General features: G+C 64.9%; 1 protein-coding gene across 1 annotated transcript; it reads right to left on the reverse strand.

The window, feature by feature from the left end:
- Positions 1-228: 228 nt before the first annotated feature.
- Positions 229-20667, reverse strand: NKD2 (NKD2, WNT signaling pathway inhibitor). Its single transcript, XM_027520182.1, has 10 exons — positions 20597-20667; positions 20465-20500; positions 20103-20200; positions 4673-4733; positions 4180-4307; positions 3788-3883; positions 3029-3176; positions 2484-2568; positions 1940-2067; positions 229-1820 (listed from the first exon to the last, which is right to left on the reverse strand). Exons 1-10 carry the CDS (start codon positions 20619-20621, stop codon positions 1270-1272), a joined length of 1356 nt encoding a protein of 451 aa, XP_027375983.1. The 5' UTR covers positions 20622-20667; the 3' UTR covers positions 229-1269.
- Positions 20668-23831: the final 3164 nt, after the last annotated feature.

A 23831-nucleotide genomic window follows, 5' to 3' on the forward strand; every position in this document is an offset into this window, starting at 1 on the left:
TTCGGGCTCAGGCTTTTCTCTTTTTCGTTTTGGGAGCAGTGACGGGGGGCAAGAGTGAGCCGTACACACGGAGCTGTGGCCTCCCTGCAGGTCATGGACACGGACACACCGTCTCCCCCAGGAGCACGCCTGTCCCGGCCGAGCGGCCAGCTGTCTGCACTTGGGGCCAGACGCGCTGGCGGAGGTGGATCTATCACCTCTACTGAAAACTCACTTGAAGACGAGGTGTGACATGTTGCCAAATGCACGTATTTTTATTATGACTGAGGAAACGCAATCACAGGTTGCCCACCAAGTTGCTTTATCCGTAAAAACAGTGCCAAGGAGGAAATACAAAACCAGCAGCACAAATTCACAAGTGGCCTGTCCTGGGCTAAGCGGCAGCCACATCGGGCCTCAGGGGGATCCACAGGCCGAGGTTCCAGGACGCTGGGCGCACTGTTCCCTGCAGCTCTCTCCCGGTAGCTCTCTCCCGGCCTCCCAGTGGGAAGGGCGCTTTCCCAAAGCTGAAGCTGTGTGCAGCGCTCCATGGGGTACGTTCGAGCCCAAGGAGGACAGGAGGCCACCTCCGCCCAGCCGTCCACGTGCATCATCAGGGGCGCCCACACCTCCCCAACCCCGCCACGGCCTCTGCGTCCTCTCAGGGTGCTGGGGGCACCCCCACAGCCTGCTTCCTCTTGGCTCCCGGACGACTGATGGGGAGTTGCCTCTCCTGTCTGCAGGCCACACACACCCCCCGGCTTCGGGCAGCAGCGGCTCCCTGACCGCCCTCCCGGCTTCATGAGGATGAGCTGTAGGAGCTGCAAGGGCCCCGTCCACCCAGTCCCGGGTGACCACGAGGCTGGCACCCCTGCCCGCCCCCCGCCCCAAGCGAAGCCTCCCCAGCGCTTGCTCTCCGGGGAAAAAACACAGGCCAGGAGCAGCCAGCAGCTGCCTCCTGCCCTTGGGCCTCACACTGGAATCACGACAGAAGCAGGCGCAGGCATCTGAAAGCGAACGCGTGTTTAGGGACGACACGGAAAGCTTGGTTGGGGGGACACCCAGGGCCGCGGGCCGCGGGCCGCGCGGGGGCCGGGCGGGGGCCCTAGGCCGCGTGGTGGTGGGGACACCCAGGGCTGCGGGCCGCGCGGGGGCCGGGCGGGGGCCCTAGGCCGCGTGGTGGTGGGGACACCCAGGGCCGCGGGCCGCGCGGGGGCCGGGCGGGGCCCTAGGCCGCGTGGTGGTGGGGACACCCAGGGCCGCGGGCCGCGCGGGGGCCGGGCGGGGGCCCTAGGCCGCGTGGTGGTGGTGGTGGTGGTGGTGGTGGTGTTCGTGGTGGTGGTGGTGTTCGTGCCGCTGGACGGCCGGCCCCGCGAAGGCCTCGCCCAGCAGCACAGGCGGCAGCTCCTGCTCCAGCGCCCCGGGCGGGCCCGGCGCGGCCTTCAGCGGCGAGTGGCCCTCCCGCGCCCTCTGCCGGCACCGCCGGTGGCCGTAGGGCGGGGGCGGCGGCTGCGGGAGGGGGTGGGCCTCCAGGGGTGCCTGCGGCAGCGGGGCGGGCGGGTGGAAGCTGAAGGACCGCCCGGGCCTGAGCCCGCTGGGCGCGCCGGGGGGCCGGCCCGAGCCCTGGGGGGACCTCAGGAACGGCCGCTCGGGGCCCTTCGGCCGGGGCGGCAGGTCCAGGGCCCGGGGCAGCGGCTCAGCGGCCGGCAGGGCGAACTCGGCCAGCCCCGGGCAGCGGCGATGGTGGGCGGCGTGCACGTCTGACTCCTGCGAGCGGGACCGGCCCTGCGGGTGCGAGGCCCTGGCGGGGGGCTCCGGCCGGGCCTGCGTCGGGGGGGACCCTGCAGACACAGCAGCCGTGAGGGCCTCCACGGGGCCGGGTCTGTCCCGCTGGACCCGCTGCTGCCAGGACCCGTGACCTGCAGGCCTGGTGCCCGGGGGCCGGGCCCCCGGGACTCACCTGGTCCGAACTTGGATGCATAGTTCTCGATTCCGGCCAGGTCCAAGTAGTGGTTCCTCCGCTCCGTGTTTTCATCCACGCAGTAGGGCCCCCGCTCCGAGCAGGGGTGGGGGTCGGCGTTCGGCCTCCTGAGAGGAGCGGAGGGGTTATAGCTCTGATCTCCGCTGCTCTGACCTTCGAGGTCGAGGACAAGCAGGGCCCACCGGGCCCCAGGACTCTGGTGCCACCCTGTGGCCTCCGCCACCGTCGTCGCCCGGGAGCTGGTGAGGGCTCCATGACCGCTGCTGTTGGGGGGTGGAACCACGGGGCCCGGGACCGAGCGGGCTGAGGGTCCGGAGAACACCCCCCCGCTGCCCGTGAAGCCCTGCGGCCTCTCAGACGACACTGGGCCTGTCCAGCTCCCACCCAGGGGCCGGCCACCCACCCCATGGCAGGGAGCGCCTGGGGCCACCCCAAGGGGACAGCCCTTGAGGCCTGCAGGAAGCAGGGGTGTGGCCAGGGTGCTCCCGTCCAAGGGGAGCAGAGCCGGGGCCCAGGCCCTCACCGGACGTGTGCGGACAGCCTCCTGTCAGCCACCCTGGGGTCCTCACTGAGCTCCGCCTCCGCCCTGCAGCGACTGGCTTCGCGGTCTGAAAGCGGGGGACGTGGCGGGCAGCCTCCACTCACCCACTTCCTCTGCCCGCGTGCTCACCAGCCCCCACGCGTTCACGCGCTCATTCACACCTTCACTCACTCGTGCATCGGTCCAGTTGTTCATTCGTCACTCACGCATTCATCCGCACGTTCAGTCAGTCCCTTATTCATTCGTCACTCCCCACTCACGCCAGTCACTCCTCACTCACTCGTGCACCTTCAGTCTTGCACGCACTCGTTCTCTCCTCACTCGCTCCTGCACACCCAGTCCTTCACGGAACTGTCCCCAGCCCGCGCCTCGCTCTCTGTGTTCAGGATGCCACGGAGCCCTCTGCCATGAAGCGGACGTTGAGCGGAGGTCATAGTTAACACCCCCCGATCCCGCACGGTGAGTGGGCCCTCGGGGGAGCGGCAGCGTGGGGCGGGGAGGCAGGGACCAGGAGCCTGGGCCCTCACCCTGGGCGGCAGGGGGCCCGTCCTTCCTCTTGCTGGAGGGCTCGGGGCTGACGGTCAGCTTCACACGGAGGGTCTTGCTGCTGCCCGAGCAGCGGTGCACCGAGGCGTCGACGACTTCGTAGATGGTGTGCATCAGGCTGGACATGTCCTGGGCGGGGGTGGCGGGCAGACGTCGGGGCACAGGAGGACTGGGGGGCCAGCCCAGGCCGCCCACGCTGCCCACGCCGCCTGCCTCCCACTCCTCTGCGCCGCGGAGACACCAAGAGGCCTGAGCCAGCAGCCCTGCTGGAACCACCACGTCTCTCTGAGCTTTTCAAGTTCAAACTGGGTCTGAGTTCAAAGGGCTTAGCAAGCAAACGATCAGAGCTGCTTTTAACTCAGACACGTTGTCTCAGTCATCCTCCGTGTCTGCTTCCTTCTGAGGGGCCCTTTGCCCTCCTGGTCACAGAAGGCAGCAGAGCGGCGTGCCGGGGGCACCCCTGGGACCCTCACGGCCCTGCTGAGGGGCTGCTGGCCAGGGCAGAGACAGGCGTGTCGGGCTCCACCAGGAACGGCACAGACAGCGGCTGGTCACAGAGGGGACAGACGAGGCTCCAGCCGGCCCTGCTGGTGACCTGGGTCCTGCCCTGCAGTGGCTCCCTCCCCGCAGCCTGACCCGGGAAAGCTTCCTGCCTCTCCTCCCGCCTGGAGGGCCCAGCCGTGTCCCCACCGTGGGACCCGGGCCTCCTCATCTGTCTGCCGCCAACGCCAGACCATCACCTCTCTGGTGGCCTTGCCGCTGTTGTCGAAGCCGTAGAGCGTGAACGTCCACTCCTGGTGATCGTCTTCCTCCACCGAGACGTCGCACTGGACCGCCTGGGGGGCACGGGGTGGGCGGAGGGTCATCTTCACCCACTCGCCGGGCCCCCAACCCTGCCCCGTCCTCCGGGGACCAGTCCCTGCCCCTCCTGGCCGGGCAGGGAGACGTGACGGTCCGTGCATGACCCGGCTTCTGGGTCATTCCCACGGCTCTGGCACTGAAGCCTGGGAAAGTCCCGCGGGTTACGTGGGGCCACAGCGGCTAGCTCTGGCCAGGCGCATGGGGACCCCTCCGCCCAGCAGAGCCTGCCACCCCGGGCACCCACGGGAGGGGGAGCGGGACAAAGACCTACGTCCACATTCAGGCGCCGCTTGCCCAGCCCACGGGCGCCCTCGCGGCTCGCCGCTCTCTCTCCATCGTCCACGCAGAAGAGCTGTCCTGGCCCCTCGCAGGCCTCGGCCTTCTCAGGAGGCAGCATCACTGTGGGGTTGGGGGGTGGGCCTGTCGTCCCGGCCCAGGGGGAGGGGTGGGCAGGCCTAGCGTCCCCAGGGGCAGGTGGTGGGGGTGGGCCCGGTGTCCCCAGGTGCAGGGGGGTGGGTGGGACCCCCCAGAAGGGTCTGAGCTGAGATTCTGGGCACAGGGCATCAGGTGGCCTGGGAGGGAGGCCAGAGCGGCCCTCAGGGTGACCCCGGCCCGGGGCGCACCCCTGCCCTGTCCGCCTGGCTGTGGCAGCTTCAAACCCGGGCTGGCCGGGGTCTGGGGGGTAAGTGGAGGGGTGCACGGTGAGGGTGGTTCAGGGTGTCCGGGGCAGGGGGCATTAGTGAGGGTTGGGGAGTGGGACTCACCCTCGAGGGGACACTGGTTGTCGCGGAAAGGCCCTTCCCTGAGGTCCCCGCCCAGCAGCTCCTGCAGGGAGAAGGGACGGCACAGACCATGAATGCCCACCCGAGCTCGGGGGCGGGCACCGGACCTGCCTCCTGGGCGTCACGCTCCTGCTGCAGGAGCACCAGCCTCTCCACGCTCACTCAGCCTCGGGCTCTGAACGTGACACGCGCCCATCCCTGGGCGTGGCTGGCTCCGTCAGAACCGCCTCCAGGACGAGACACAGGGCCCCGGACGAGACGCAGGGCCCAGGACGGGCCAGTGCTTCTCAGTGCAGCTTGCATCACCCCCAAGGACATGGCCTTCACCGGAGGGCACGGGGCAGCAAGAACAAGTCTCTCTGCCCAGCTTCTGCTGAGCGACGCGGGCACAGACCAGAAGCCGGGCCGTGAACGGGCGAGCTCACTGGCCGGCACATGGCACCTCCCGCCCCAGCTGGACAAGAGCCAGGGAGCGCCCCAGCAAGGCCCAGGAACCGGGTGGCCAGGGCTGCAGGGGGCGCCTCCTTCGCGGGGCTGGGCCAAGGACACAGACAGAAGACACCCCCCGCCCCCACCCCCCACGGCCGATCCTGAGGCCAGTTACAGGACCAACCTTCCAGCCAAGCTGGGAAACCACAGAACTGAGTCCCCGGAGCTGGCAGAGCCAACCCCAGGGTCAGAACAGACGCTGGGCGAGCGGGGCTGGACCCAGGGCGGAGGGGGCCCTGCCCGTCTGTCTCCTGGGCTCCCAGTCGCCCCCAGCATCCTCCTCTCGGAGGCCCTGACCCTAACCGCCGCACCCCCCGGTCACGCCGCTTAGAAGCAGGTGACTTTCAGTTTCCTCGAGAGGCCAGGCGGGCGGTGTGCCCGAGCTCGCTTTAGTAGGAAACCAAACACCGGGTTACGGAGACGCTGCTGCCTCCGCCATGCAGCCCGCCTCCATGGGACGCACCCGCTGGCCCAGCTCGGAGGGCCCTGAGGTCGCCCCGCATACCAACACAAGGGCCCTCCAGCCAAACGGACTCCAGCCTGAGCGCTCTGCCCCGCGGACACCAAGATAAATTCCAATCATAAGACCCTGGCTTTAAGTTGAATTTTTTCCATAACATCAAAGTGAGCTGTGAAGCAGAGGTTCCAGGTGTCTGCGGGGAGCAGGCGCAGTGCCTGGCCAGAGGCAGGTCAGGTGGCCCCAGGGACTGCGTCACAGGGGGAAGCCGGGGCCAGCCGACATCCAGGGGGGCTGTGGGCCCTGCGGTCCTTGCCACGTGCTGCGGGGCCAGAACACAGACGGGTGGGCCCAGGGGCTCAGGCACTGGCAGGAAGTGCCTGGTGAGGACTCCACCCCCCAGCTTGGATGGCCCGCTCTCACCACGTTCCCCTCCAGGGGCCTGGCCAGCCTCCCCGTTGGGCTGGTGGTTGGAGGCTCAGATCCTGCGTGGCTCCTGACGACCCCACCTGGAGTAGAGGCCCCTGTATTCACCTCCTTAAATCACAGAGGCGAGAAAAGCTGCAGGAAGCACCTCCCCGGAATATAAGGATCTGAGACCAGACTGGGCACAGCCTTTCTTTAAAAGAGCCAGTCTCAGTGGGGAAGCATCCAAACCCGCCCCTGGGGACCCGCCGGAGCCCCAGGGCTGGCGGGGAGGCTGGCCCTGAGCACTCGGCCCCCGGGCCATGGGGTGGGGGACCCGAGAATCTCCTCACTGCTCGCCGGGCTCGGCCGAGTGTGCAAAGGAAGAGCAAAACCCACCCGTGGCCTCTACATGTGAGCTTAAGAGAGTCGAAAGTTCAATAATTCCTTCCATCTTTTTGTTTTAAAATAACCTGAGCGCTTACTTTGGGTAGGCGGCGCTGGTTACAGATGAGATGTTAATACGTGCTTTGGGCTGGGGAGGGGTCAGGACAAGGTCTGTGTGAGCCTTGGTGGGACCGAGATGCTCCCAACGCTACGATCACAAACACATCAAGGGCAAAACCAAGCAGTCCCTGATCAGCAACGGACGTGCCCACCTCCCCAGACGGTGCCTGCATTCCCTAACGGGGCTGGGGGTTCAGGACACTCGGAACGTTCCTCCACACACCCGTTCCTCCACACACCCCGACGGGAGGACAGGCCAGTGTGAGATCCGGCGGGTCACCAGCAGTCTCTGAGACGTGGAGCCATCAGACAAGGGGGCGAGGAGGCTTGCGGGAAGCGCAGCCACGCTCGGCCCCGTGACTGGTGACTTGCGTCCCATCCATCCTGGTTACACACAGATGCCCTCTCACCTGCGCTGCTGCAGCTCAACAGAAGGGCCAAGAACTTACGACGTAGGACACGCAGCTCAGGGCTGCTGGCCAGACGTGCAGCCACCCCGCCGGCGACCTCCTACGTGGCTGGAAAACCCAGGCCTTCCAGCAAGACTGGGGGTGAATAGATGACCTCCCCACACACGCACAGGCTCTGCCCGGGCCCCACCCCTCCTGGGAGGCCACCTGTGCTGGCCTCTGTCCCCAGGCAGAGCCCCCAGCTGCAGACGCTCCCCAGCAGCAAACTCCCATCTCGTGCCCTCCCCCACTCCTCAAGGGAGCCCCAGCCTCCACCTACAAACCCTCCAGCCCCACCTGCCCACCCCCCATCCCGGCCCCGCTTGGACAGTCCTTGGCACCAACCGCCTCCGACTCTGCTGAGGGACATGGCTCTGTCCCCAAGGCACCTGGGGCTCCTCTACCTGCCAGCAGGGGCCTGCGGGTGGCCCAGCCCACCACCCAGCCTGCTCAGACCCAGGCCTGGCCTCCTGCCGACCCCGGGGGCCCCCAGCAGGGGAAGATCGTGCCCCATCCTCCAGCGTCCGAGGGGCCCTCCTTCAGCCTGGTGCTCTGGCTGCCAGGGACGGGCCGAGGCCCTCACACCGGACACTCTCTCCTCCAGGTCGTCCCTCTCCATCACCTCAGGCAGCCTCTACCTTTGCTGCAGGCTCCTGCTGCCCCGTCCCGGCCCCTTAGGCCGAGGGGGGTCTCAGGGAGCCCACCATCTCCTCCCCGGGCATGACTGCCCTGAACCCCAGATACTAGAGCACATCCACCCCACGAGGCATGGCGCAGCCCTGAACTCTCGGTCCCTCCCAGCAAGTGACTGTGGCCCGGCCAGGTCCCGCTGCAACGCTGGAGGCGGCCCACCTGCCCAGGTGGGGGCGATAGGCACGGAGGTGTCGGGGGAGTTCATGGAAAGGCTCGGACCCCCGCCTCCCCTGAGAAGCCAGGAGGCCCAGCCACACTTTTCCTCTGCCAGGGTCCCCTTCCGCCCACTGGAGCCGGGGACGCTGGGCGGTCCACCCTGCAGGTGGGGCGGGGGGGGGGGACACACAGCCTGGTCGAGGGGCAGGACACACGTGCCCATCGGAGGCCACGGGCTGCGGGGTGGTCGGCTGGGTAGGAAGGAGGACGCTCCGGTGGTGCTGCCGACCACCCCCTGAACTCGTCTACTTTTCCAGTGTCCAGATTCACACGTTCCTTCAAGATTCAGTGCCTCTGCGACCTCAGGAAACACTCCCAGGCTTCGAGGGCGGCCAGGTCCCTAGGAAGCCCCACTATTGTTCGGGTAGAGGCCCTCCGGCTCTAGAGTCCCTGAAAGATCCCCGAGGGAGACGGTGCATCTGTGTGGTGGCGGAGCACGTGGGAAGATGGCTTTTACAAACCCGCTTCACCGTCACCCGGATAAAGAGCCTGCCCAGAAAAAACGCCCAGGGCCCCTGTGTGCAGCGCATCTGCGGCGAGCCTGGGGGGAGCCCTCATATTCCGACCACCCCCTCTCCCAATGCTGCCAGGACTCAAAGTCCCTTCCGACGCTGTTCACAGACCCTGTTCACAGACAGGCTGGTTCCCGCTCTGTCCCTGGGGGCTCAGCGCGCGGATCTGGGGATTTGGGCTTCAAGAGAGGAGCCCCCCCAGGACCCCAGGGCCCGAGGGACAGTGCGTCTGTGTCCCGGGGCCATAACAAGTGGTCCCCAGCCAGGCAGCTCACACCTGAGGCCAGAGTCAGGACTCGTGGCGTGGAGGGGAGCCCCCCAGGCTCCGGGGGCAGGGACCCTTCTTGCCTCTCTGGCTCTGGGGACCCTGGGCTCATGTCTGCGCCCCCAGCCTCTGCTCTGTGGCCGCTCAGCCTCTGGGCGTGCGTCTTCTGTCCGAGGTCGGACCCGCGCCCGCCCCTTTACAAAGACAGGAGGCGACAGTCAGGGCCCCAGGACCACCTCTCATCTCGAGACCCTTCACTCAGTCGCATCTGCAGAGACCCCTTTCCACTAAGGTCACAGTTGCGGGCTCTGAGACAGGGAGCAGCCCCGCAGTCCGGGAGCCGCCAGCCAGCCGAGAGTCTGGACTGGCCACTGACCACCGCCTCCACCTCTTTCCAACAGCACGCGGACCGGGTGTGGTGACTCCCCACGAGGACGGGGTGCAGGGACCGCCCATGCACACGCTCACGGGGCCCCGTCCCCCTCAAATGGGGACAGACAGGAAGTACATCAGCCAGAAACCCAGCGGAAGCCAGGCCCCTCCTCCGGCCCGAGTAGGGAGAGACTGCAGCGCGGGTCACAGTGCAGGTCATGGCGTGGACGCAAGGACAGGCCTCCTGCTCCCAGGGCACGCCTTCCAGACTCGGGGGCCCCAGAGGACAGGCTCAGCTTCCTGTGACGGATCTGAGGACTGGCAGCCGTGACCAGAACCCAGAGGGTCCCCAGCGGAGAGCCCGGCTGCCCGCAACCCCCAGGAACTGCCCCAGCCCCTCCGCTGCCTTCAGAATGGCCCCGTTCCGTTACAAATACAGGTGGTCCACTCAGTGTCTGCAGCCCCCTTATGGCTTGGGAGCTCTGGGTCCTGGAAACACTGGCCCCGAGGAACCTAAGGTCAACGGTGCTTCCAGGGCCTGTGTGGGGCGGATTCCTGAGTCCTGAGGTGAGCTGTCTGCAGAGGGGCAGGAGAGGCCCAGTGTGGATGGCAGTCCAGGCAGAGGGGAGAGAGGGAAGACGGGGGTGGGGGGAAGCTGGGGGACAGGAGGGGCGCGCGCAGGGCGAGGACGGAGCAGGGGGTGAGGGTGTCCTCCAGGCCGAGCGGCTCCCGGTGGAACAGCCTCTTGTCCCAAGTCCCTCAGAAGAGGGTGGCCCCAGTGCTGGGTGGACGCTCGGGGCGTGGTGGACTCTCAGGTTACGGGGGACGCTCGGGCTGCAGAGCCCACACCCCGGGTCACAGATGCTGTCCTGAAGGTGTGTTCACTGAGTGGCCCCACGTGTTCCCTCCTGCTGGTTCCACCCCCAGCCACTGTCTCCCAGGCTCGCAGTGCCCCTCTCTGGCTGCGCCCCTTGCTGCCCTGCGGGCCCTCCACCCTGGCCTGCTCACACCAGCCCTGCCTCCTGAGCGGTTGGCCATGGGGGCCTGCTGATCAGAGACAGAGCCTGGCCTCACCTCCCACCCTGGCAGGCAACACCCTGGACAGGCAGAGTGGGCAGAGGCCAGGACCCCGGGCAGTGCCCACCAGGCTCGTGCTACCAGGTACCAAGGTCACTTCCAGGCAGTGCCTAGGGCTGGACAAGGGGGTGATGTGTCATGCAAGGGTGACCTGGGCCAAGTGAGGGTCCAGGGGAGCCCCTGGGCTCCTGCTCAGGCTGTCAGGACGCTGGACAGGGCAGGACTGGTATGGGATGAGTTGGGGCGGGGGCGGCTGGGCTCCCCAGGCTCTGGAAAGAACTGGGTCGTGCAGGAGAAGGCAAGGACGGGGCACTGGGGGGAGAGTGGGAGGGCAGGGGGGCAGCAGAGGGGAGGGCAGATGGCTGGGGATGAAGGCGCAGGGCCCAGGAGAGGCAGTGGCCTCGGTGGGAGAGATCGAGGGTAGAGGCAGACCTACCCGCACCCCTGACGGAAGGCCTGGTGGGGACACATCACAGACACACTGTCAGGGAGATGGAGGCTGCTCCACAGGCTGCAGGAAAGGCCTGGCGGCTTAACAGCTGGGGTCGCGGCTCCAGCGGCTGAATAGCCTTAGAGGGGACAATGCAGGTTTGAGGCTTAATAATTCTAGCACATGCGCAGTGAGGCCTACGGAGGGGCTCCATCAGAGGGGTTGGCGTGGCCGTGACCGTCAACTCCTGACTTTAAAGTGCAAGTTAAGGCAGACGCAGTGTCGGGGAAGGGGCCTGCAGGGTCCCCACAAAGCTCCAGGACCCGAGGGCATTCTGAGACTTTATGCAGCAGGGCTCCTGGGTGAGCGCCGTTCAACCAGACTTCCTAACAACCAGATTTGGAATTTAGGCCTAGAAACTCAGTTCTCTGGGGATCAAAGGGTCTCCTAAAGTAAACACCTACAGACCTAATGGGCCAGCCTGCTCCGTAACTGAGGTCCTGGGTGAGGACGTCTTACCCACCACAGCTGCTCACGACTTCACTCATTTTGGTCAAAAAAATACAGAATGTATCTGGCGTTAGTAGTAAAGAACCTGCCTGCCAATGCAGGAAACGTAAGAGATGTGAATTTGATCCCTGAGTCAGGAAGATCCCCTGGAAGAGGACATGGCAACCCACTCCAGGATTCCTGCCTGGAGAATCCCATGGACAGAGGAGCCTGATAGGCTACGGTCCACAGGGTTGCAGAGTCAGACACAACTGAGCGACTTAGGAGCAGTATCGCACGCCCACTTGCCCTGGTCTATGGTCTATGGGGATTTCTTTCTTGGCAACCACACACAAAAAGACCCTGACCCCGGAGAGGTCCCCAGGGACCCACTTGTGAAGCGTGTTGGAGAAGGGCTCCACATGTGTGGCAGGGAGGCCTGAACACACACCACGGTGGCTCAGCCCACAGCCCGCGGCTGTGGACAAGCTACGGGGTGGGGTTACTAAGGTCACCCGCAGGGGTAACTCCAACCTAAGGAGCGTGCTTCCCTGGTGGCTCAGACAGTAAAGCCTCTGCCTGCAATGCGGGAGACCTGAGTTCGATTCCTGGGTCGGGAAGATCCCCTGGAGAAGGAAATGGCAATCCACTCCAGCACTCTTGCCTGGAGAATCCCATGGACGGAGGAGCCTGATAGGCTGCAGTCCATGGGGTCGCAAAGAGTCGGACACGACTGAGCGACTTCGCTGCACCTTTAAGGTGTGTGCAGGGAAAACGTAATAAATGCAGAGCCAGTGAGAAGCTGCACAGCGTGAAAAGAAGTGCCAGCTGCTCAGTCATGTTCAACTCACTGCAACCCCATGGACTGCAGCCCGCCAGGCTCCTCAGTTCATGGGATTCTCCAGGCAAGAATACTGGAGCGGGTTGCCATGCCCTCCTCCAGGGGATCTTCCCGACCCAGGTATCAAACTCAGGTCTCCTGCATTCAGGTGGATTCTTTACCGTCTGAGCTACTAGGGAAACCCTATATGCCCTATATACAAGCACACACACACAGACATGTGCACACACACATACACCCATGCATGTTCACGCATGTGTGTACAGACACACGTGTACACATGAATACACACAGGTATATACATGTATGTGAACACACAATATACTCACAAACACAACATATGCACGCACATGTGTGCACAGATGCACATACATATGCATGAACCTATACACACATGCATGTGCACATATGAACATGAGTTTGAGCAAACTCCAGGAGACAGTGAAGGACAGGGGAGCCTGGCATGATACAGTCTACGGGGTCACAAAGAGTCAGACGCGACTGAGCAACTGAACAATGATGTGCACACATACACATTCATGTACACTCACATACACACATGTACAAATGCATATATACACACATATATGTGTGCGAGAACACATACATATATGCATGAGCACAACAGACAGATGCACACATATTTACACATGCACACACACATGTACACACGCACACACATATACATGTGTGAGCACACATACATATATGCATGAACACAATAAACACATGTACACATACACACATATATGCGTGTACACACACGTATATGGTGCATGCACACCCACATATACATGGATGCACACACAATCTCTACCACAGAGAATCGAGACGTGTCCATAACATATACTAAAAAACTTCAGTGATTTCAATTCTCAGCATCCTGGAACTTGGCTTTTCATTTAACACAAAATCATTCTGCAACAAATCTGCAGACTTCATTTTCTCCCAGTCGTGCCCACTACTGGCTCAGTCTTCAGAGCCAACAAAGAGGAGCTTCGCAGAGAAAGGAAGATCCCCGGGATCCACCTCCTGGTGCCTGCCCCTTCCCTCCCCTCTGAGCCCCCAGCCGCCGAGGTCACGGCGCACAGAGTGTTGACAAGACACCCGTGCCCCTGTGCGGGAGCCATCGAGCCCGCCAGCGCACTTGGGCAGAGGAGGTTTCCTGCCGCCGGGTCTGAAATGCAGACTCAGGTTCATCTTCCTCTACCTGAGCTCTTCCTCTGGAAAAACCACTGGACTTTCATTCCCTTCCACCCGTACTAAAGCCTCGTGTTTCCCATTTCAAAAGATCAGTTCCAAAGTAGAGAAGAACCCTACGCGTTTTCAGCTTTGTGTTTTTAGCTGAGAAGGCCCCACATGTTCACACGTGACGCCAGTGTCCCCAGCAGAGGCAAGCGTGCTGGAGACGCAGAAGGCTTACACTTGATTGCAGCCCAGGACCCCGAGGGCTGAGCTGCTCTGAGAAGCATGTGGGCTTCCCTACCTCTGGAAGCACCCACACCCTCAGGTGGAAACGCCTGCAGGGAGGCGACACCCGCACCCGGCTCTGTGGCTGCATCCAGACCCCTGGGGCCGGAGCGGAGACCGGCGCCCCTTCCCTGGTTTCACAAACAGGAACCAAAACTGACTCAAGAACAATTCATTTGCGATGCCACCCGTGAAAGATAGAGAGAGTCCTGAGCAGACCTGCACTTGCCTCGCTGAAACCTTCCAGCCGCCTTTACCCGTTCCTCCCACCCTCACCCCCACCTCCCACAACCAATTCATTCTCTGCAACGGGGAGCTTGTTTTATAAACGTGTTTACATATTTCTAGTCTTCGTAGGTGAGAGATCACACAGTATTTGCTCTTCTCTGCCTGACTTACTTCACGTAGCACCATGACCTCAAGGTCCATCCATGTTTGGGGCAAGATTTTTTTTCTTTATGCTGAGAAATATTCCACTGCATATACACACCGCATCTTCTTTATCCATTCATCCACCATCAAAGGACACTTAAGTTGCTTCTGTGTCCTGTTGCTCAGTTATTAAGTCGTGTCTAACTCTTTGCAACCCCACGGACTGCAGCACAGCAGGCTTCCCTGTCCTTCACTATCTCCTGGAGTTTGCTCAAACTCATGTCCACTGAGTCAGTGATGCCATCCAACCATCTCATCCTCTGTCGTCCCCTTCTCCTCCTGCCCTCAATCTTTCCCAGCATCAGGGTCTTTCCCAAGCAGTCAGCTCTTTGCGTCGGGTGGCCAAAGTCCTGGAGCTTCAGCCTCAGCCTTGTCGAGGCCACTGTGAACAACGCTGCGGGGAACGTGGGCTGCACACCGCCTCCTGGAGTTAGTTCTGCTTTCTCCGGATCTGTACCCAGGAGGGAGCCTGCGGGGTTGCCTGGCACTTCTGTTTGTCATTTCTGAGGCGTCTCCACAGTGTTCTGCATAGCGGCCGCACCGTTTTCGTCCCCACCAACAGCGGAGGGGGCTCCCTTCCCTCCACACCTTCCCCAGTGTTTGTTATCTGTGCTCTTCTGGCGGCAGCAGCCCCGAGGGGAGGTGACGCCTCGCTGCAGTCCTGGTGACTAGGACGTCCAGCGCCTTTTCACGGACCTGCTGGCCTCTTGCATTTACTCTTCGGAAAACATCTGTTACGTAATGACATCATCTCAGAAGCGGCCCTGGCCCGGGGCAGCCGCGTGGTCTGGGAGCAGCAGACGAGCCCCCAGAGCAGGAGGCCTGCTCTCGCCTCCCACCCTTCTCCGGGTTTCCCCTTGGAACCTCAGCGCAGCTCCGGGGGTCCCTCTGTCCCAGCACCCAGACAACGCCCACGGTTCTTCCCCAGGACAAGCCGCAGGAAGGGCCTGGGCGCCCCTCACGGCAGCCAGGAGGGCAGAGGCACCTCAGTGCCCTCCTAGGGGAGGACACCTGGCGGGAGGGCGGAGCTGACTGCAGGCCCTGCACCGGGTCCGAGCCAGGGCCTCCCTCTGGGCAGCACTGGGCCTGCGGCTGAGGGCACCTGACCTGCCCACCCTGGGAGCGAGGGGGCCGCGGGGTCAGGGGCCATGGGGTCAGGGGCCACAGGGTTCCGGAAGCCACCAATTCAAGGCCGCAACCACCCACCAAGCTCCCAAAAGAACTGGAACTACGCCTCGGGCTGGGGAACATGCCAGAGGACACCCGTGGGTGCCAGGCTCGGTTTTAAAACAGCATTAATCACTTCAGACAAACCAAGGGAAGGAGAAGAAGGGCCCCAGCCCCGTCCTCCAAAGCTAGGAAGACACATGCTGGGAGGCCTCAGCCCCGTGCACTGCGGTCCCCCTGCGGAGCTGTCTCCCCCTGTGACACCCGCCGCCCCGTGACACCCACCTGCCCTGTGACAGCCCACCGCCCCGTGACGCCTGCTGCCCCATGACACCCCACCTGCGTGCTCTTCATGGGCACCTGGGCTCTGGGTCGGACCTGCAGGGCCCTGCCTCGCTCGTGTGCAGAGCCTGGGCCTAGTGTGACTCAGATAAACCACACAGACACCTACTGGGAGGCAGGAGGCACCGTCCCTGGAGGAGCCCTGAGCCCACAGTCCCAAGCCCAGGCAGCCGCAGACGCCAATGCCAGTGGAGGCTGGGCCCCAGATCTTCTCCTGCAAGATACCCTTTCGCCACCCTTCCTCCTCACCAGACTCCGGCTCCCTACAGTCAGGCGTGCGTTCTCACAAGGCCACGGGGAGAGCCGTGACCGGGCAGATGGGTGGCAGGACATCCCTTCCCGCAGCTCCTTCGGCAGCTCCAGCAGGGGTTCCGGACCAGGGCCCTCTGCCCCGGCCCCACCGAGCCCGTCTGTGGTCTGAGACGGATGCCTGACACATCACGCGCTGACCGAGCCAACACTCTGAACCCTGGTGCCAAGGGTCTGCCTTGCTTCCTGACATCCGGAAGGACCCCGGCAAATTTCAAGACCAAAACCTCCAGCGTGTTCAGAAGCGAGCGGGGACTGCGGGGCCCTCTGCACCGCTTCATGGATGGTTTCGGGACCCTCCACACCACTTCTGGACAGTTCCGCAAAACACGTGAGACCCGCCGAGCTGGCTGGGGGCGGGCTTGGGCCCGTGAGGTGTCACACAGAGCGTGCAGAGTTGGGCCGCCCATGTGGCCACTTAAATTTATGAACGAAGCCACGTTAGACGTCCGGGTCCCGTCAGCCGTCACAGTTCAGGCTCCAGCCCAGCTAGCAGTGACCAGCGTGGGCAGCGTGGATGCAGACCACGACCAGCTTACCAGGTAAAGAGCAAGCCCTGCAGCAGAAGCCCCCTACGTCGCTCGAGCTCCTTCTGCACGAGGGGTGGGGAGGCGGGTGAGGACACCTGCTGCCTGGACGCGTCCCGAGGTGAGCGGGCAGCGCCGTGGCTTCTCTTACTTCTGGAAGCTGGTGTTTCTGACGCCTCAGCAGTGCACGGGCCTCCCCGAGCCGCCCCCGCCCTGCGGGCCCCTCCTCTCACAGCAGTGTCCCCAGCAGGATGCTCCCGGCACTTCCCCACCCTCCGTCCGAGCACCGGCCCTGGTCTGCACGTGGGGCTTCGCTGGGGCTGCCCCCCAGAGCACGCATGGAGGTGGGGAGGTTGAGGCCATGTGTCCGTGGGGCAGGCAGTGAGTCCACGTCTCCCACCCATCCTGGGGGTGCTGCCCCTCCTGCCCTGCCCTCGGGAGGGCTCCACCAGCCTCTGGCCACACCACGGCCGATATGGTCCCCTGGAGCGGCACTGCGGCCAAGGCGGGGGCACCAGCTACGGCCTGGCTGTGTCCACGCCCCAGAGTCCTGGCCGCACCACGGGAGGGTGGCTCAGCACGAGGGAGACGGGCACACACGCTGCCCTGGTGCTGTCCATGGAAGCCTGGGTGGAGTGGGTACTGCATGCATGGGGTCTGGCCCTTCCGGGTGCCCTCAGGCCCTCCCGGGTATTCAGCACCATTGGCCGCAGGCCCGTAGGTGACCCCCAGCCCTGCACCGCCCCTCCGGTCCCAAGGGGATCCCGGTGAGCATGTCGCCAGGACACGCACCTGCAGGCAGCCCCTCCCCGGTTTCTAGGTGAGAAACAGGCAAACTCTAGCCACTCACCCTGGACACGCCCACCCGCAAGCAGCCCCCTCCCAGGGTCCTCAGGCCCCCTCCCTGCCCCCAGCCCCTCCAGGCATTTCTGACAAAGCGGCCTCATGGTTCCGAGGTCCCCAGAGGGGTGGCTCATCAGGTGAGGGTTAGTTGGGACCACCCAGCTCATCCTTAGGTTGAGTGGGGTCCCAGGGGGACATCTGCAACTCTGGAAGCCTAGGTAGGGAGAGGGACACGGACGCTGCCCGACCTCGGGGGGGTTCCCGATTCCCTGATCTGCAGGGTCTGGGCCCCCAGGGCTAGGATTGGTGCTTTCAAACCCTGAGGAGCCCCCAGGGCTGTGTGCACACCTGTGCTGGCCTTGCACATGGCCAGGCCACATCTGGAAGCAGACACCAGGCCCTGGGTGCCCAGGGGGCCCGAGAGGAAACCAAACATGTCTGCTGGGGCTGGCGTGGTGCCCAGACGCCCACACATGCCTGCCAGGACCCCACAGGTCATGCATGTGCTGGAGGGGCAGCAAGGTTCCCCAGAGCCTCCCCGACCCCGCCTTCCCCCGTGACCTCAGCCCCCACCGCCCCACCTGTGGTAACAGCATCACCAAATGGTGCACCGTGACTCCGTGAGGTACCTGCAGATTCGGCCGCCCCTCCCGGGACCCTTGGTGCCATCCCCGCCAATGCCCCACAGCCGCCCCCACCCTCTGGGACACGTGGCCTTGAAGCAACACAGAGCATTTCTCGGATTCACAAGGAGGACCCTTCTAGCTCGTGAGGCAGCTATCCACCTGCCGGGAAACTAACGTTTACCAGACATTCTGGACGTGCACAAGGGGAGCACTGGGAGCCAGCCGGGCTCCCTGACTTGTGGGCAAAGCCAGTCGCATTCCCTTTATCGTGTGTGTGTCGTGGGAGTGGGTGGGTTAGGTGGGGGGATGTGCACTTAATTTGCACAAGGTCACTGGCCACCGTTCTTGTGGCCACACGGCGACCCGCAAGGAAGCACACGGTGGCCTTGAGAGAAGGGGGACGTGTCCCCGCGCCGGCCCCAGCTGGAGGTCCTGGGGGCACAGCACGGTCAGGCAGGGCATCCTCGGAGCCTCCCCCGGGAGGCAGGGACGAAGCTGGGGCTGGAGACGGGACAGAGGGAGAGCCGGCCCCAGCGTCCCCCGACCGACACGCTCCGGGGAGAGCCAGGGTGGGGTGCTCGGGGAGGGGACAGCAGCGTGGCAGCAAGACGCCTGAGCTCCCGGGCCAGGGGTCCATGCTCCAGGTCGGGGGCTCTCAGCCCACGGCCAAACAAGGAAAGGACGGAAGGAGACGGGGAACAATGACCTGTGCTAAACACAAAGGGCCATCCGTTGTTCTGAGGCTCCGCTCTGCCTGCCCCTCAGGGTTAGAAAGCAGACTCAGCCCGTGCGGCTGCCACAACACACCCAGGCCGGTGACTAATGAACAAGAGGACTCATGACACGGTCCTGGAGGCCGGACGTCCGAGACCGAGGCGCCTGGACTCCGAGACCGAGGAGGCCGGGCGTCCGAGACCGAGGAGGCTGGACATCTGAGATCGAGGCACCTGGATGTCGCAGGCCGAGGCCCCAGCCACTTTGGCGTCTGGTGAGGGCCCCTTCCTGGTGCGTAGACGGTGCCCGCTGCCTGTCACCCCACGTGGTAGACGGGACACCGAGCGCTCTGGGGCTCACACAGGCGCTGATCCACAGTGAGGGCTCAGGCCCCGGGCCCTAACCGCCTCCTCAAGGTATCACGTGGAGGGAGGCGAGGCTGAATTTCGGGGTGACGCCAACACTCAGACCACAGCAGAGAACAAAACAAGGGAACTACCCGAGCCACACGCCACACCGCTCCTTCAAACGCGTCCCAGCAGCGTGGGGTCCCTGGGCCTCAGAGGCCGGCACGGCGGCCTCCACCACCTCACGGCCACGCAGCGGGAGCGTCGTTTTCGATCTCCATAAATAACACGCACGGGCAACGTGTTGGGACCTGCTGTGTGGTCCACATCCCGAGCTGACGGAGGCTCGTCCACTGTTTCAAGGCCTGAGGTGACCATGCCTGGGAAAAAGCCCCCAGGTGGACGGCCACCAGGAAGAGGAGGCGTAAGCCCGGGACCGCTCTGCGTCACCTGCCGGCATCTCTGACTCCTCACGCGCAGGAGGACCAAGCAGGCAGAAGACAGCACCCCGTCACCAACACTCACCTCCCCAGGCAGACATGATCGGCCCAGAGGAGGGGCGGCCCTACCCTGGCCCCCTGGCCCAGAGGAGCACACAGCCTCCAGCCGCACTGTGACGTGCCCAGCAAATCCTCTAACGGGGTTCCTGCTTTTACAGGTGTGGGATTCAAACCTGACTCCCAGAAAGGAGGAGTTCTGACTCAAGTGGGTCTGATCTTAGGGCATGTCTTGCCCCTCACAAGCATTTACAAACACCTTCCGAGCGTTTCATTTACCAGCTGGCCAGAGAGTGTCCTTCCAAAAAGGGAGCTGTCGTGCCTCTGAGTGGGTGCGCTGTCTGCAGTGGACTCCTGGGGCCACTGGGGAGCGAGCAGTGGGCGAGGAGGGGTCTCAGCTGTCTGGCCTGGCCATCTACCCGAACCCACTCCACACTGGTGCCTGGAGCCACCCACCCTGGCAGACGGGTGGGGTCTGGTTCACCCAAGGCCCCTCTGGCGCCCCAGGCCTGGATGGACACCCTCCACGCCCACTCACAGGGGCGCTGTGTACGGAATGGGGGCCTTGATGCTGACAGCAACTTCAGTCTGGGGGGGCCAGCCATGCCCCTGAAGCCTGGCTTTCCCTTGAGCCCAGCAGCCCCCGACACAGCAGATGGGCAGCGTGGTGGCTTTTAACTCGCCACCACGGCTGTGCAGCGCATGGATCCTAAAGAAAGTCAAGCCCCAGCCCCGCGCCCAGCTCCCGCCTGGGATACGCAGGCCTTGCGGCCACAGGCCCCCGTCCGGGAGCGGGAGGGCTCCCTAGGCCCCGCCGCAGTCCGTCTGCCGGCCATCTGCGCCGCCGCCTTCTTTGTCCCCGGACCCCGGGTCCCGGTCAGGGGCTCAGCTTCGGTGCTCGCGGCCCAAGGAGCCAGCCGGGCCCACCACGCCTACCTGCTTGTCCCTGGCGCCGTGCTCCGCGCAGCCCCGCCGCTCTGCCTCCTCTGCGCCTCTGCGGCCGCCCATGTACGCAGACACCACGATACTGTCCCCTGCGGGGCCGCGGGCGGACGCGGCACCGAGGAGAGAAGGAGACGCCCGTGAGCCCGCGGGCGCTGCGCCTGGCGATGCCCGCCGCCCTGCGCGTCCGCCCCTCTCCGCGAGGCCTGGGGCACGGGGCTCAGGCCCGGGGCTGGGACCGGGGTCGGGGGCGCCGCGCCGAGGCCCCTGCCGCCACCCCAGGCCTCGGGGGGCAGCACGCGCGCCGCGCTCCGGGCTCGGTCCCCCGCGCCCCGGCCGCTGCCCCGCGCGCTCACCTTCCGGGCTCTCTCTTCGCTTGAAGGCTGAAGCGGCTGCGGCGCGGCCGGAGGGCGCGGGGAGAGGGAAGGGACAGTGAGTGGCCGGCGCCCGTCCGCCCCCGCCCGCCAGCCCGCCGGCCCGCGCCTCACCGTGCTTGGACTGGATTTTCCCCATGTCGCCTCCCACCCGCCCGCCCGCGCTGCCGGCGCCGCGCCCGGGCGCCGGGCCGGGATCCGCTGCGGGTCCAGGGGGCCGCGGAGACCCGGCGCGCGGGGTCGGGCGGCCGCGGGGCGCGGGGCCGGGCGGGCGGGCGGGCGGGGGCGCGGCGCGGCGGCGGCGGCCCGGCTCCCTCTGAGCGCGCGCGCCCGCGCCCCGGCTTTAACCGCGGCCCCCGCAGCGCCCCCCGCGGCCGCCGCCCGCAGCGCACGGGCCCGGCCTCCTGCCCGCCTCCTGCGGGGGCGCGAGCCAAGCCCTGGGCGCGGGGGTGGCACCGCCCGCGACAGGACCCCCGACAGGACGTCTACAAGGCAGTCGGGGGCTGCGGTGGACGCTGTGGGGACAGCTCCCAGCCCCACCCTCTCACGGCGTGTCCTGGCACCCCCAATTCGAGAGGCACCCCAGCGCCCTTGCCCCTTTCGGAAGGGGACCTTAAAGGGGACGCGCCTGGCTGCTGGTGGAGCTGGTCTCGGGGAGAGGTTGGGGGCTGGAGAGGGCAAGAGGCCTGTGGGGAGGGTCCTTTGGAAGGACAGGAGGTGGGGACCGGGGCTCTGGGAAAAGCCAACTGCAGTCCCTGCCCAACTGCTGGGGACCCGCCGGACTCTTTCTACCTCGTGGTATTCAAGGACAGGCAAGGACCCGGGGGGCGGAGGGATAGACTCCTGGGCAGTGAGGGGTGTCCGCGACCTGGGGTCTCTGGCACCCAGCGCGCCCACCCACCCCCAGCCCCACCACCAGCTCCCTTCCAGCTCTTCGCCTGCAGCCCTGCCCCGTCCCACCGCCGCCTACCCTACGGGAAGGCTTCTCAGTCTGCCTTCCCAGAAACCGCCCCTTCTCACCTCCTTGAACCCCGGCTTGCCACTGCCACTCAGCTTCTCTCGATTCGGCTGAGCCCCCTCACTGGCCAGTCGCCTACGTCTCCTGCAGCAGCTGCAACCCAGCAGGTGCCTGTCGTCCCGAGTCACGGCCACATCTCCGTGGGTGACCCACATGGCCCAAGGCCGGCTGGTGCCCTGGACATGGGTGAGGTCCCTCCCCTGCCCGGGCCTGGCCCACCCCCTCAAGGAGCTGGGCCTCCCCGGCGCAGCCCCCACACCCACCAGGCCGCCCCACACCTCTCACTGCTGGGGCAACAGGCCTTGACCAGCCCCCGCCCAGCCGAGCGCAGCGACACTCCACGCGTACTCTGTGCTCCAGGCTCCGGGCTGTCCAGTTGTGGGGGCTGCTGTTGCCTCGTTTTAGAGGGTCCAGGTGCCCCAGGGCTTCCCTGGGGACTCAGACGGTAAAGACAGTGAAAGTGAAGGACGCTCAGTGGTGTCCGACTCTGCGGCCACATGGACTGTACAGCCCTTGGGATTCTCCAGACCAGAATGCTGGGTGGGTTGCCATGCCCTCCTCCAGGGGATCTTCCCGACGCAGGGATCAATCTCAGGTCTCCTGCCTTGCAGGTGGGTTCTTTACCAGCTGAACCACCAATGCAGGAGACCTGGGTTCAGTCCCTGGGTGGGGAAGATCCCCTGGAGGAGGGAACCGTTACCCACTCCAGTGTTCTCGCCTGGAGAACCCCATGGACAGAGGAGCCTGGCGGTCCCAAAGATTTGGACGTGACTGAGTGACGGACAGCTTCCCACCACAGGTGCCCCATGGTTCCCTCGGCCTCACAGCTAGTCCAAAACCGGATGGGAGGCTGACCTGGAGCCCTTTCCTGACCCAGGCCGACTGTCAGCCGGGAAGCACGCTGCCCGTGGAGGTGTGAGCGTGTGTCATGAACGGTGCCGCTGGCAGCCTGGCCCATGAGCCGTTCCCACTATCTCTTCTGCAAGACCCCAGCTGGAGGCCAGCCCCAGAGGGGCCCACCCTTCAAGCAGGACCTGCCTCCCACCCTGGCCCTGGAGGCAGGGTCTCCGGGGCCCTGCAGGTGGCCCTGCCCTGACCCAGTGGTGGCCGCCTTCCATGTGGCTCCCAGCTGCAGATGGGGGCCCAGGCCTCTCTCTCCCAGCAATGCTCCCTGGCTCTCCCCGCTGTCCTCTGACTCCACTATGGCCTTTAACCCCCAGCTGAGAGTGCAGCTTGAGAAGGAAATGGCAACCCACTCCAGTGTTCTTGCCTGGAGAATCCCATGGACGGAGGAACCTGGCTGGATACAGTCCATGGGGTCACAAGAGCTAGACACGACTGAGTGACTAGAGAGAGAGGAGAGGGTGCGGCGTTTGTCATCTTCTGGTTTCACGGGCCCTGTCAGTGTCTTTGTGACGATAATAACACTATTGTGTGCACGCAGACAGTCGGCGTGGGGACGGCAGCCCTTCCGAATGCACCGTGTTTACATCCACACCGGGCAGCGGCTCGGGGGTCAGCTGTGACCCCGCGTGTGGACCCACCCCTGGAGGGGCCCTGGCGTGCCCTCTGGCTCCCCACCCTGCAGTGTGAGGGTGTTGGCGAGGATGCCCGCCAGGTGTGCTGGCAGAGACCGGCGAGCCTTGTCCTTTCCGGCAGAGGCTCTGGTCTTTGTCACGCGCGGGGTCATCTAGTCCTGGGAGGGTGGGAGTGAAGCTGACCTTCCGGGGCTGCCTGGCATTGGCCTCACGGGCACCTTATCACAGAGCGCTGGGCAGCGGGACCGTCAAGCAGAAGCCTCACCCTGTCCACGTGGAGCTGGACTCACTGGCAACTTTAAACGTTATCCTCTGCGCTCATTCTTTGGCTTCCTCGAGCTCAGTGCACACGCCCCAGGGTGCCTGCGAGCTCTGTACAGCCCACGACATCCGTGTTTTCATGGATGTGCACGACCATCCCTGACGGTTTCAGCACATCTTTGCGCCTCAGAGAGAAACCCTGGCACGCCCATCTTCCTACGCCCAGCTGCCAGGGGCGTGCCCACCCTCCGTGGATCACCCTATTCGGGACATTTCACGTGAAGGGCGTCCTGTGGCGTGTGCCCTGTGAGTCCGGCTTCCTCCACGTGGCGTAGTGCATCCAGGCTTCGTCTGTAACATGTCGGGGCTCTGTGCCTCTCGGTGCCTGAGTGGCGTGCTGTGCTGCGGGTGGGCCCTGTTCTGTTGAACCGTGTACACCTGGGTCGCTCCACTTTCAGGGGGCTCCGGACGCTCACGCATAAGCCTGTGGATGGCACCTGGCGTGGGCTCTCAGGGTCCCTAGGGACCTCTG

This window comes from Bos indicus x Bos taurus, chromosome 20 (genome assembly GCF_003369695.1).
Source record: "Bos indicus x Bos taurus breed Angus x Brahman F1 hybrid chromosome 20, Bos_hybrid_MaternalHap_v2.0, whole genome shotgun sequence".
NCBI lineage: Eukaryota > Metazoa > Chordata > Mammalia > Artiodactyla > Bovidae > Bos > Bos indicus x Bos taurus.